The sequence below is a fragment of the Sceloporus occidentalis genome, unplaced genomic scaffold (genome assembly GCF_023333645.1).
Source record: "Sceloporus occidentalis isolate IW3139 unplaced genomic scaffold, rSceOcc1.0.p SCAF_7, whole genome shotgun sequence".
Taxonomy (NCBI): domain Eukaryota; kingdom Metazoa; phylum Chordata; class Lepidosauria; order Squamata; family Phrynosomatidae; genus Sceloporus; species Sceloporus occidentalis.
The window spans coordinates 47,371,874-47,386,022 of NW_028316987.1; the positions used below are offsets into that span (position 1 = coordinate 47,371,874).

At 41.7% G+C, this 14,149-nt stretch overlaps 1 protein-coding gene across 2 annotated transcripts in view; it reads left to right on the plus strand.

Annotated features, from left to right (window-relative positions):
- The first annotated feature begins 1,775 nt into the window (after nucleotides 1-1,775).
- DYNC1LI1 (dynein cytoplasmic 1 light intermediate chain 1) overlaps nucleotides 1,776-14,149 on the plus strand; it is a 32,341-nt gene continuing 19,967 nt past the window's right edge. The window contains exons 1-2 of one of the 2 annotated variants that reach the window (XM_089532880.1): nucleotides 1,776-2,081; nucleotides 2,853-2,926. In XM_089532880.1, coding sequence (XP_089389006.1) covers nucleotides 1,894-2,081; nucleotides 2,853-2,926 — 262 coding nt within the window. In that variant the 5' untranslated portion in view covers nucleotides 1,776-1,893. The remainder of the gene's footprint in view (nucleotides 2,082-2,852; nucleotides 2,927-14,149) is intronic. The other variant, XM_089532879.1, reaches the window with a different exon arrangement.

The following is a 14,149-nucleotide window of genomic DNA, read 5'->3' on the forward strand; positions in this document are numbered from 1 at the left end:
TCCTGTTGATTGATTCTTCCCAATTGCTTTGAGTGAATTTTTAAACCTAAATTTCTAGACTTATACATGAAAAGCTACCGTATTATTCTCAACTATCTGTCAACCTCATGTATAAATCGAGGGCAGGTTTTGGGGCCAAAATTATGGATTTTAATGAGGCCTGTGCATAAGTCAAGGGTAAAACTTAGGGCCAAAGTTTGAAAGAAAAACAACATCAAAGCATTTAACAAAATCCCAGCAGGCATAACTGTTTGTGCTCATCCTAAAAGATGGATGGATGAGAGAACAGAGTGGGGGTCAGTGCTTCCAGGACAGATTATAACACTGACCTGTGGATATGTCCACTCTGGGTTTTGGGGTGTGTGTGTGTCAATTTTTTGATTAACATTTCTAGACTTATACATGAACACATACAATGTTATTATGTACTAGCTCTACCCGGCCATGCGTTGCTGTGGCTCAGTCTGGTTAAATGGAAAAGAAAGAAAAGAGAAAGCGCACACTTCTAAAATATTTAATTTCACAATGCTTGTGGATATACAATATTTTTTGTTGTTCCATTGTCTGTGTAGATACAGAGATTGTCTGGTCTACCGACTCTACAACACACAACATATAATTGTCCATGTGAGAAGCAATCCGTGTCTAGATCTAAACCGCACAATTCTAAAGATTGGCCCTGAGCTTTGTTGATGGCGATTGCAAACGCCAATCGAATTGGGAATTGCAATCTCTTAAATTGAAATGGCATATCTGTTGGGGTGTGTTGCTTTTACATCCAGCAGATGATGCTGTTTTTTCAAACCTATTTTTACCAGGTGTGACATCTATATATAAAACCATATTAGATATGTAAAAAACATGCAAGTATTCGAATGGAACGTTGTGTCAAAATTTCAACGCAATCGGTGAAGATCTTTTGGAGATGTAAGATTTTGAACAAACAGACATTTATATGTATTTTATAATGTATTGGACGGATGCAGTGTCAGTCTGGCGTTGTGTGTGTGTGTGCATTTGTGTGGGTTTTTTGTTAATTAATTTACATTGTACACTGAACTATGTCAGAAAAGACACTTTCTGCTGCTGTCGCGTGATTAATGGGGGGCAGGGGCAGTGGATTGCAGTACAGTGGTCCCCCGGGTTACGAAATTAATTCGTTCCGCTGCCGCTTTCGTAACCCGGAAGGCTTTCGCAAGCCGAATTGCCATAGGCGCTAATGGGGAAAAGCCGCGATTTCGTGCGAAATAGCGCCGAAAAGCACCAAAAGTTTTTCGTAACCCGAAAAAACTTTCGTAACGCGGAACAGTTTTTTTAATAGGATTTTTTTCGTAACCCGGAAATTTCGTAAGGCGGCGCATTCGTATCCCGGGGTACCACTGTACAGTATTTCCACAGTGTGTTTTGGACTTGTGTGTCAAGTGTGCTCCATTGTTTTCGTCACAGACAACAGACACACATCAAAAATGATAATAAAAACAGAGTCAGTCAGTGAGTGATGGGCGGGGCTTAAGGCAGAGAGAGAGAGAGAGAGAGAGAGAGAGAGAGGAGGGGGAAGGGGCAGAGCTGAGGCGCCAACAATAACGGCCGCCGTCGGTGGCGCGAGCGAGCGTGTGCGCATGCGCCAAGCGGAGTGGGCGGGGCCAACCCTGACAGCCTTGGCGGGAGCGGCGCGCGAGCCTTGTTGTCCTCGCGCCTTCTTTCCCCGCACTAGGCCCCGCCCCCTTTGGCGCGCGTGCCCCAACATCCGGGTCCTTCCCGCCGCCGCCTCATTTGCTATTGCTCTCTCCTTCTGTCACACACACAGACGCCTCAAAGGGAGGGAAGGAGGCGGCATTGTTCCGCTTGTCTGCGAGGGAGGAGGAGGAGGAGGAGGCTGAGTGTGGGGCGAAGATGGCGGCCGTGTTGGGAGGGCGAGCCGGCGGAGGCTCCTTCGGTTCCTCTTCTTCCTCGCCGGGGCTGGGCTCTGGTTACGGGGCCTCTCCCTCCTCCTTCAACGCCGCAAACAATGGCAACGGCGGCAACAACGGCGCGGAGTCCCGGGCGGGAGGAGGCGACGAGGATGACGGGCAGAACCTCTGGTAACCATCAGCATTCCCCCCCTTCTCTCTGCCCTTCTCTCCACTCCGAGGCTCTAGGGCTGTTCTCCATCTCTCCATCTCTCCCTCCCTTGCTCCCTGCAGCCCCAAAGGAGGACCAAGGAGCCTCAAGGGAAGGGGGCAAGTATGGGGGTTGTTCCCAAACAAAAGCAGCCACTCCTGCAAATAGAAATGTCACGTTTTCTTAGCCATGCTCAAAATGGAGGACTGGGGTTTTTTTTGGGAATCCTTCCTAGGCAGGAGGTTGGAATGGAGGACGCGCCCTGGAAAAGGAGGACGCCTGGATATACACACAAACACAGAGTTTAAATATATATCCATGTAAATGCAGGCTTCTAAGCCTTGGTCGAAATGGAGGACGTTTGGGGATTCTTCCTGGGCAGGAGGAGGACATGTAGGACGTGTCCTGGAAAAGGAGGACACCTGGACCAAACACCCCCCCCCCCCAATTGAGTTAAATACATGCAATTGCATGCTTCTTAACCTTGGTCGAAATGGAGGACATTTTGGAATTCCTCCTGGGCAGGAGATGGAAATGGAGGACAGGCCCTGGGAGAAAGGAGGACGCCTGTTCCCCCTGCTCCCCTCAAGAGCCACCTCCTTGCCTAGAAGGGCATCTCTGAAGCCCCTCTTTATCTCCCCCATCACCTTTCCCTCACTGCTTCCTCTTTCCCCCAGAGAGAGTTGCCTTTCCTTCCTCATCGTCTTCCTTGTTCCTTCCCTCCTCTCTCTCTCTCTCTCTCTTGCCTCCAGGTCCTGCATCCTCAGCGAAGTCTCCACCCGCTCTCGGTCGAAGCTGCCTTCGGGGAAGAATGTGGTGCTGCTGGGTAAGTGGTCCTCCTTTCCCTTTCCCCTCATCTCTGGTCTGTCTGTCTACTTCCCCTTCTTCTCCCAGCTTCTGACTTATTAATTAGAAGGATGGGCCTCTTCTGCGGAAAGCCTGGTGAGGGGCTGCGCTGGCCTTGCAGGTTGTGCAGCGAAAGGGAGGGAGGTTGCTGTTGTTGTTGCTGTGGGCCTTCCAGTTTCCAACCACAGGGTTTTCATGGCCAGATTCATTCAGAGGGGGCTTGCCATTGCCTACCCCTGAGGCTGAGAGAGTGTGACTTGCACAAGACCCCCCCCCCCCAATGGGTTTGCATGGCCAAAACAGGACTTATGGCAACCCTTTTGTGAGGTTTTCCTGTCAAGGTTTGTTCAGATGAGGTTTGCCATTGCCTTCCCCTGAGGCTGAGAGAGTGCAACTTGCATAAGGCCACCCAATGGGTTCGTGGCTGGGGGGGGGGACCGAACTGCAGAGATTAGTTGATTGCGCCATTTCTCTGCCCATCCCCTGCAGACTCTTAGATTCCTGGATATAAAGGTACCGGTGTGTTTACATCAATTTCCCATGCATTGTTTCTGGCTGGGAACAGCTGTGTACCGTCTCACAGGGCTTTTGAGCTGGCTTTCAGAAGCAGCCTCCCCGTGCATTGAGTGGTGCGCTAGGAGAGGGATGGGTATCTGCAGTGGATCTGGGGGAGAGGGCTCGTTTTCAGCCTGGGACCACCGTGGAGTCTGAAGGGGCTGCCAGAATACTGCAAAACAGGGATACTGCTCACAGTTTTGTTTCTGGTTTTTAAAAAGATGCATTTTTAATGTTAACATGGACAAAAGAAACAACATATTTAGAAGCAAATGGTCATTCCTGCATGAAATATACTTCTGTTGTTGTTGAAGTACTGGGATCGAGGGTGTGGGGGGGCCCTTCGCCCATTCTTGTGGTGGGTGGGGTAACCTCCGACTGTGAGCATTGCTGTCACGTTGTGTCAGCAGTCAGCCTCTCACTTTCTTGAATTATGCCATGATGTCTCCACCCATCAGATATGGTTAGCTCCTCCTTGGCTTTCCCTTTCTCTTTTCTTGTTACTTGACAGTGCAGCTGATCCTCTTATTCAAGAGGAGCTGAGTTTTGGGGGTGTTTGGGTGCATCTGGATCCGCTAGTATGCGCTGGTACAGTGTCTCATAACCACCTGGTACATTTTGCATCTTGTACTGAATTATGATCCTTACTCAGGTTCTGCTTTTTTCCCCTTCATTAGATAAGTTAATACAGCAAATGTGCTTCCCTGACCAGGTTTTTGGCAATATATGATCAGATTAAGTGTTCCAGCAAGGCTATTTCGTGCAATGGTGATGGTATACTTATGAATAGACTCAGCCATGGGTAATACTTCCATTGACTGTTTCAAATAGCTTCTGGCCTAGTTACACCCAAAAGAATTACATTGGCTTTTCACCTTTTAGTGTGAAATTGACTACATGTGAATATAACCAAACACACTTAACTTGGCCTCCTGTCTGTCAGGAAATTGTTTTAAAATATGAAACACTTGTAAACAAACAGTTTAGTCTTCTGCTTCAGATGACGATATTAAAGCATTTCATTTACTCTTTTATGCAAATAGAACATGCAGGGGCAAGAAAATATAAACAAGTTTTGGAAGGAGATCTGAAGCAAGTAGTGTATTAGAAGGAAACCCTGGACAAATTGGAAAGCAAACTCATAATTCTGTCAAAGACAAACAGTACATCTTTTAAAAATGTATTTTATTTAATAATATCCCTTTCCCCTAGTACCAGGATGGCATACAGGATTAATTAAAATATAATACAGCTAACAATTTATCCATTGAATGAAAACAAATATATTATATTAAAAGTAATAATTGAATCTTACCAGATTTAAAGCATTTAAAATAATAAAAAAGAAGGGGAATATAGACCACATTATTGAATCACCATATAGAAGCTTCTTCATTGCAAAATGACTGTCTAGAAAAGTTTATTCCTTCCATATTAATCAACATGCAAAACCAAGGGGGAGGTTCAAAATGGAATATGTGAACATACAGATTATTCTTGCACCAATAAACTATGACCCATCAGACCTAGACTTAAAGTGGAATTGAGCTAATATGTTTTGTAGTTAGATGTACGTATGATTGTAGTCTGGACTCTTCCAGGGTGTATAAACCAGCCTTTTAAAAAAAACCTCTACTAAAGCATAAATTGGTTTTCTGTTTAATTATATTAAATCATTTGTGTATTAGCCTTTCAGCCCTGCAGTTAGATTCTAAAGTCTTCTGCCAGACATATTGAGTTAAAAGTCGTTTCTGTAAATGAAGAACCAATCTGAGTATTTCTTTAATGTGAGTACTTACCAAACTTCTTACCAAACATAGCTATTTAATTTTCACTTGATAAAAAAATAAATGGTTCTGGTTTATCTAGTAAGCAGATTTACCTATTGGTTCTGGGCATAGGGTTTTGTTTTAATAATAATAATAAAGATTTTGTTTGAGCTACTTTGTTTTATGATATTGGGATTGAGCCAAGGCAAAGTTAAAGAGAACATGGGGTTGGAGAGAAGGCGGAAATTTTGTCCATTGTGCAGGACTCTATATCTTGATACTTTAACCTAGGTACCGGACAGACATTATATAGGAATTGTAAAAATGCGTTTCTTCTAAAGGTTTTTTTAAAAAGGAAAACATGTAAAATATACAGACTGTGACAAAGGAATCGCAAGGCCTGGTTGTTAGAATGAAACTTCAAAGGGAGTGTGTTTAGCTGTAAATTAATATGCTTTAGTAGTCAGTGTTGAGAAAATATAGGAAGAAATATCAGTTGGAAACTTTAAATCAGTTTATCTTGGCCACTTCCTGTGTATTCTGGGGGGATCAGAATTGGAGAGAACATTCCTAGTGTGAACTCCCCAGCAGCAATTTTGAAAATTAAGCCCTAAGCAATGGCATGGCAATGTACTCTTTTTGCCTAGAAAAGGTTACAGCTAAATCTTTTTTTTTAATGGCTCTATTACATTTTGACCTTACTTGCCTTTAAAATCTTAGATTTTGGTGTTTAGTCTATTTATCTAGTTATCTTTGATCTGCATGCCAATGAGCCTAGGGCAACTGTTTTGCTAGCTGTTTGCCTCAATTTGGAAAGTCTCAGAAAGTTCTTGTTTGAATTCATTCGCCTCAGGCTAGTATAGCATGATCAACTAAGAAACTCTGTGGCCTAATAATAATTGGTGTTGCTAAATGTTTTAGTACGGATGGGTGCTGATGTATGGGGGGGGGGTGCTGAACTGTTCTTGGCCCAACCCACTTCCCAAAATCTGTGCATACTTTTGTCACTGTAGCTTGAAAGATTTCTTTTGTATTGTAAGCTGCCAGTTTGCAGGATCGTAGCTCTAGTTTTTGAATTTTTTCAGATCATCGATAGAACCATGTAAATGAAAACTGGAGTTTTCATTTCTGAATTCAGGGCTGTCTTTTCCAGCGGAAGAAAACTCCAAAGAAAATCTATGAGAGTATGATACAAATATTTAGCGACAAGTGCCCATAGTACTCAGCTGTGGTGTGCCAACTTTCAGCTTGGAGATTTTGAGACCAAAGATGCAGCAAGGTGTAGGAGGCATTCAACAATGTCCACTCCTGAAATTGTTGAGCATGTTCATGACCTGACTTTGGCAGCTCTGCAAATCTCAGTTTAAAATTGCTGATATGCTAGAAATATCCTGGGAATGCATTGGGTTTATAATTTATGAGCAGTTGAAACTGTCAGCCAAGTGAGTGCCAAAATGTTTGAATGCTGACCCAACATGAAATCAAAATATTTTGCAAAATTGGGATTGAGTGCAGAGACCATTCACCAGATCTTGCTCCATCTGTCTATTTCATGTTTCCAAACCTTAAAAGGAGATTGAAAGGAAGGAAATTTTTCATTGATTCAGAAGTGATAGCAGCAGCAGAGCAGTATTTCAGGGACCAGACATCAGGATTTTTTGGGAAGGGTTAAAGAAACTTGAGGCATGATGTACCAAGGGCTCATTCTCACTACAAAATAACCCGGTGTGGAAACCGGGTTATTTTATGATTGTATCTCTACAGGGCCTTTTACTCCCCTTTGTTGTTCACACTTGAGGGGCAGGAAGAACAGCAGCCACGGAGAGAGGAAGAGGAGAGGGTCCTCCACCTCCTCCTCGTCCCCTCCAGCTGAGAGGGTGTGACTTGCCCAGGGGCACCCAGTGGGTTTCCATGGCCGAGCTGGGAAAGAAGGTGAAGCCGCGTTCCAAGAACTGTGGTGAGGCTGAGGGGAGGAAGGAATGGAAGAAGGACTGCCCTGCCTGCCAGCCTTGGCTGAGCCCAAAGGGAGCACCGTAGGAGAGGAGCCATCCAAGATGGTGCCCTGCGGCTGCACCCCCAAGAACGGCACCAGGGCTAGTTGAGAGAAACAGGCAAGAGCCGGTGCAACTCCCCCAATGCGATTCTGGCCTGTTGTTCCTACCTGTTGAACATTGTTCGGATTCGGGTCTTTTCAAAAGAACTGCCCAAAAACTAGTGTCAGGAAAGAATGGTCCTTTTACGTTTGCCTCATTTCGTTTTGGTTGAAACAGAACACAGTAGGATCAGAACCTGTTTCAAGTGGGAACGATGGACATATACCCCAGTCAGCAATTTGCTTTAAACTCTAGTATGAACGGGCCCCAAGTGTGTTGAATTTTGGGGTGAATGTGTGGAATAGCATGTAAGTTTCATGGCTCTAGATCATTCCCTTCTTATTTGGGCCAAGAACTTTTCAGCATCTCCTTGTAGTATAGAACAAAAAAGTCAGTTACCTTTCTTACGCATTACAGGCATTGGTGTTTCTACTAATGGACTGTATTAGGACTCTTCCCAGGACAGACACTTGTATATTACATGTTTTCTTACCTTTAGAGAAGTAGTCCAAATAATTGTTCAGTATGAGTGGGTGTTTGTGTATTATATCATAGAATGTCACTGAGTAAAATTGCATGAAATAGAGCATGACTATATAGTTGGCATTGGCTTGTCACAGTTTTTCTAAAATAGAAATGTGGGATGTAGAAATATTACACTTTGTTAGGAAGCAGCTAGAGACATATTATTTTAAGATGGTAGGCTTAGTAGTAGCCACCTAAATTGATTGTCTTGTCACAGAAAAGCGGGATATAAATAAAAGTTTTATTATTTATTATTTTATTTAAATAAACTAAAAGCACCAGATCTTCTCTGATCTTGGAAGCTAAGCAGGATCAGCACTGTTTAGTACTTGGATGGGAAACCAGTGAATATCAGGTGGCTGTATTTCAGAGGAAGGAACTGGCAAACTACCTCTGAGTATTCCTTTCCTAAGAGAAGCCTATGAAATTCATGGGCTCACCATAGGTTGACAGGTGACTTGAAGGCACATACAGAAACAAGCTTAGCAGTGTTAGCAAATGGGAAGAGTGGCTAGGGGAAAATATTGAGTTCTTAATTATTAGTTATTAATTTTAGGTTGTTTCTATGCTTTATCAATGAATGTACAAAAAACTGGGTTGAAGTCATAATGAGTTATTTTAAAATAACAAGACATCAAGCTGCTGTGAGAATGACTGACTGTGTGTTACGATCCCCAAATGATACAAGGCTACCATCTTCAGGTAGGAGCCCTGGTGATGCAGTGGTTAAATGGCAGTACTGCAGCCACTCACAGCCACAAGGTTGTGAGTTCGACCCTGCAGGGCTTCAGGATCCACTCAGTCTTCCATCCTTTCTTAGGTAGGTAAAACTTGTACCCAACTTGTTGGGGGCAATTGGCTTACACACTGTAAACTATGTAGAGAATGCTAGTTCACAGATGAGTGGTATAGAAATATATTTGCTATTGCTGTTTAGAAAAGGATATCCCATTTAATTTAAATCTTTTGAGTAAACATTTTCATACTGGTTCATATTTCTGCTGCTCTGTTCACTTCCTTGTTTTTAATGTGTTTCAAGTAAGGAAGCTATGCATCCAGTTAAGGGTTGGAGAAGCAATTTTATTTTCATTTTCATATTAAAAGTAACAGGAGTTTCCTGTATAGCTTTTTTTTCTTTGTCATATTTAGTATATTATTAATATATTATATTTAATATATTGTCTGCAGATTTTACATAAATTATTTCATTCTTCAGGAATGTCCTCTGGTGAATGTGGAACATAATACATTTCAATTGTACTTTACCAATCTGCTTTCTGATGCTGTTTATGTTGACATGGTAGTTTTATTCTTAAATAAGTCAAATATTTAAAAAGTCAGGGCTATTTCCTTTTCCCTGTACATTTTGTTAGCTTTGCAGAAGCATTAGGTACAGACACAATGTTTTGGATATCTTTTGTGTGCTAGTGTTAGTTACTCAGATTTTTGCTCACATATCAGCAGGGCATGCCACAGTGGGGATTAGTAAGTGGAATGCAGTCTTGTAGTTTCCCTTGATAGCCAGCCTCATTGAAAATGTTGGGACAAATTCTGAATAGGCTGGTGACCAGAGGGATGTGCATTGAGTGTGTGGTGGGGTATCTGTTGTCCCCAATAGGAATGTCAGTGTATTCATAGTTAATGTTAGGGCTAGCATTATATTTATGTTGAGGATAGGGTTTCATATGGACTACTTTTGTTTCTTGACTCCAGTGACAATTCCAATGTCTACCTTAGCCAACTGACAACCAGAGCACATTGTTTTTGCTTCACTGCATAATGGGTCACTGAAAAACAACAGATGACCTTATTTTTTTTGTTCCAGTGCAAATGTATTCCTGGCAGCAGTAGATTTTTTTGACATTTTTGACCATGCTGGTTTCTGTTTGTGTTTGTGTTTTTTTTTTAAGTTACATGACAAGTAACTGAAATTTCAAAAAACTGCTTATAGTTATTCAGGTCACAGTACAGTACTGAAGCAGAATGTTTATATTTAACTGTAATCGGGTCAACTTTGACTTATGGCGATCCTATGAATGAGAGACCTCTAAATCACACTATCATCAACATCCCTGCTGAGATCTTGTAAACTCAGGGCGATGGCTTCCTTGATTCAGTCTATCCATCCGGAATGCGATCTTCCTCTTTTCCTCCCGCCTTCCATGTTTCCAAGCATTGTTGTTTCTTCTAGTGAGTCATGAGTTCTCCTGATACAGTCAGCACATGGTATTGGCAGGCTAGCCATTTGGGGATTGGAACCTCCACAGATGACCCCAATCCATTATTGTCAATGGCAGCGCATGCATGTAGCCACACCAACACGGTCACACTGACTTTGCAAATGCATTGGCAATAATGGGCAAGGTCCTGCACTTTTTAGTATCTCTGGCGGTGTCTGGGACAGAACCCATGCCAATACGGAGGGCCAACTGTAGGCCCAAAGTTTCACAGTCTCAGTTTAATCATCTTGGTTTCTAGGGAAAGTTCAGGCCTGATTTGCTGTAGAACCCATTCATTTGTCTTTTTAGCAATCCACAGTCTCCACACAACTCTTCTTCAGCACTACATTTCAAATTAGTTGATTCTCTTCCTATCTATTTTCCTCAATGTCCAGGTTTCACAACAATACATAGAAACGAGAAACATCCTAATTTTAACATTAAATGATACAGCTTTTCACTCTGGAATCTTGTCTAGTTTCTTCAAAGCTGCTCTTCCAAGTCCTAGTCTTCTTCTGATTACATGACTGCAGTCTCCATTCTGATTAATGAATGAGCCAAGATGTGGAATATTTTTAACTATTTCAATGCCTTCATCATCTACTTCAAAGTTATGTACAGTTGACCTTTGGTATCCGCTAGGATTTAATTCCAGGACCCACCATGTATACCAAAATCCATGGATGTTCAAATCCCATTAAATATAATTGGATAGTAAAATGGTGTCCCTTATATAAAATGGCAAAATCAAGGTTTGCTTTTGAGAATTTATGTATTTTTAAAATATTTTCAAGCAATGGATGGTTGAATCCATGAATAAAGAGGACCAACTTGTAGCCATTCAAAGTGAAGACATGAAGACAAACTTCCAATTTTAGAAAGAGAAGTGGAAGCTGCATTCGGAGCACTTGGGAGAAATAAATCACCAGGACTAGATGGTGTACCAACAGAGCTGTTTCATTCTGTAGAGACAGAATCTTATTTAGTTAGAACTAAAATGTGGAATATGGAAAACAAAACAATGACCCATAAGTTGGAAACATGCAATATACATCCTAATCGCCAAGAAAGGGGACACCAGGGATTGCAGCAGACACATGACCATTATTAGATTATCCTTCCATGTAAGCAAGCTGATGCTCAAAATTCTACATTCTACTATGTATGGAGTGAGAAATTCCAGATACTTTAAGTTGGCTTTGGGAAAGGAAGAGGCATTAGGAATCATATTGCAAAAATATGTTGAATAATGAAGTGCACCAAAGAATTTCAGATGAAAATCAGCCTGTGCTTTATAGATCTTAGCAAATTATTATTAATTATGACAAACTATGGATTGCTCTTAAAGAAAGCAGGTGTGCCACTGTATTTGATTGTCCTGAGTAACCTATGCTGAGGATAAGAGGCTACCCTCAGGACAGAATAAGGAAGAACAGAATGGTTTCCATTTGGCAAAGCAGTTAAGGCAAGGCTGCATTTTATCACCTTTATTGGTTCAGCATATATACATAAAATAACATATGCAGAGCAGATGGAAGGAGGAGTGAAGATTGAGGAAGTAATATCAACAATTTAGGATATGTGGATGATCTGTTAAACTTGTACACTGAACGTATTATACATAAAGCAAGATTAGACTTGGCAGAAGAAGGTGTGAAAATTGGAGGATGAAACATCAGTTTAAAATATGCAGGTGACACGATACTGCTAATAGAAAATAGCAAAGACTTGGAATAGAGAAAGTGAAAGAAGAAAATGCCAAGGCAGATTTACAGTTTATCATCAAGATAAAGATAATGGCCACCAATTATTCACATTACTTTGATGTAGATGATGAAGACATTGAAATAGTTAAAAATATTCCACATCTCATCAAGACCCCTGCAGCATCTTTGAGGCTAAGGATTTTATCACATGGGATGCTTACCGTGAGTAAATCGCCATGAAATCGTCAGAAATCATGAACGAAGCATGATTGGGGTTCACAGCCCCGCATGCTTCTCCCATCAGTAAATTGTCATGGAGGCATCAGGGCTCACTTCTCCTGTGAGTAAAGCATCCTCGGAGCTGTCATTTGATAATAACGGGATCTCCCATTATTGCCAAATTGCAGCTCCATGATGATTTACTGACGGAGAAGCGCACGGAGGTGTGAACCCCGATCACGCTTCTTTCATGATTTCGGATTATTTCTTGACATTTTACTCATGGTAAACCTCCCATGTGATAAAGTCCGAAGGCAGCATCTGCATTGCAGAAATAATCTGGTTTCACACCACTTAACCTGCCATGGCTCAGTGCTGTGGAATTCTGAGAATTGTTGTTTGTTGTGGTGCCACAGCAAGCTACAATTCCCAGAATTCCATAGCATTGAGCCATGGTATCAAACCAGATTAAATCTGTAGCGCGGATGCAGCCTTAGTCTCAAAGATGCTGCAGGGGCTTTTTTAAAATCTTGTTATGCTAATACAGACTTAACATGGATATGCTTTCGAATATTACTGTATGTGTATAGATTTGCCTAAATAAAATCTTATGTTGAGCCAGTTTATTTTAAGGGCTATTTTAACATAGGTGAAAGTTAAGAACAGAATCCATCTCAAAGCATTTATTGTTGTTGTCCCTGTTTTTAATCTGTTCTTTTATCTTGAGTTATATTTTTGTTATATTTATATTCATTGTTAAGAAAACCAAATATCTGCTTTTAGATAAAACTGAATAGGCTCTCCAAAATGTTTTTAAAAAATTCTGCTGAAGATACAATCAGGATTGAGAAAGTATTTAGTAGAGAGTTAGCCTGCCTAGGTATTAATCTAACAGCTTTATTTACAAATACTTGTTCAGTGCTTATAGAGGCACTTTGTTTGGCATCTTAGCATGCATGTTTGATATTTCTGGCTCAGGCATAATGATAATCAGTTCTTCCACGGTCAAGACAAGGCAGGAGATGGAAAATGGGCCAAAATGGTGCAGGTCTAAAATTAAGAATTTTCATTGTTTAGCACTCGCAGAAGTATTTACACATACACATCTGACTTTTCCATATTTTGTTGTTTCACAACCTGGGCTTGAAATAGATTTATTTGGCATTTCTTTCATGTGATTTGCACAGCATGCTCAAGACTGTGAAGGTATGAAATATTCTTATTGTGGCATAAAAGTTAAGTAACCAGAAAGTAACTCTGTTTTTGATTGCTTATGTATTCACCTCCCTAAATTGATACTTTTTAGCTTTGTGCATCAAAATACTGCTGGTTTTGCCCATTCTTTCTGTTCAAACCCCTCCAGTTGTGTCAGATGAATGTGGACTGTTGATGAATAGCAACTTTCAGGACTTGCCACTGATTGCCAATTAGACTGAGCTCTGAGCTCTTCCTGGAGAGACATTCAGGTTCTTCTTTTTAAACCATTCCAGGGTTACTTTGGCTGTGCTAACATCATTGTCCTGTTGGAAGGGAAACCTCTTGCTCAGTCTCAGGTCACTTGCAGACAGAAACAGGTTCTCTAGAAATGCCCTATATTTGGCTGAGACTTCAAGGAAAAGATGTTGCTTCAGAGGCTCATAGCATTTCATGTATATAACGTGTGATCCCAGCAACTGGCTGAGACCCAGAAAAGCTGTATGTGTACACATGTATTTGCACATATAGAATCATAGAGTTGGAAGAGACCACAAGGGCCAGCCAGTCCAACCCCTTGCCATGCATGAAATCTAAATCAAAGCATCCCCGACAGGTGGCCATCCAGCCTCTGTTTGAAGACCTCTAAGGAAGGAGATTCCACCACTCTCTGAGGGAGTTTGTTCCACTGTTGAACAGCCCTTACTGTCAGGAAGTTCCTCCTAATATTGAGGTGGAATCTCTTTTCCTGGAGCTTGGATTCATTGTTCAAGGTCCTGTTCTCTGGAGCTGCAGAAAACAAGCTTGTTCCCTCCTCAATGTGACACCCCTTCAAATATTTAAACAGGGCTATCATATCACATCTTAACCTTCTTTTCTCTAGGCTAAACATCCCCAGCTCCCTAAGGCATTCCTCATAGGAC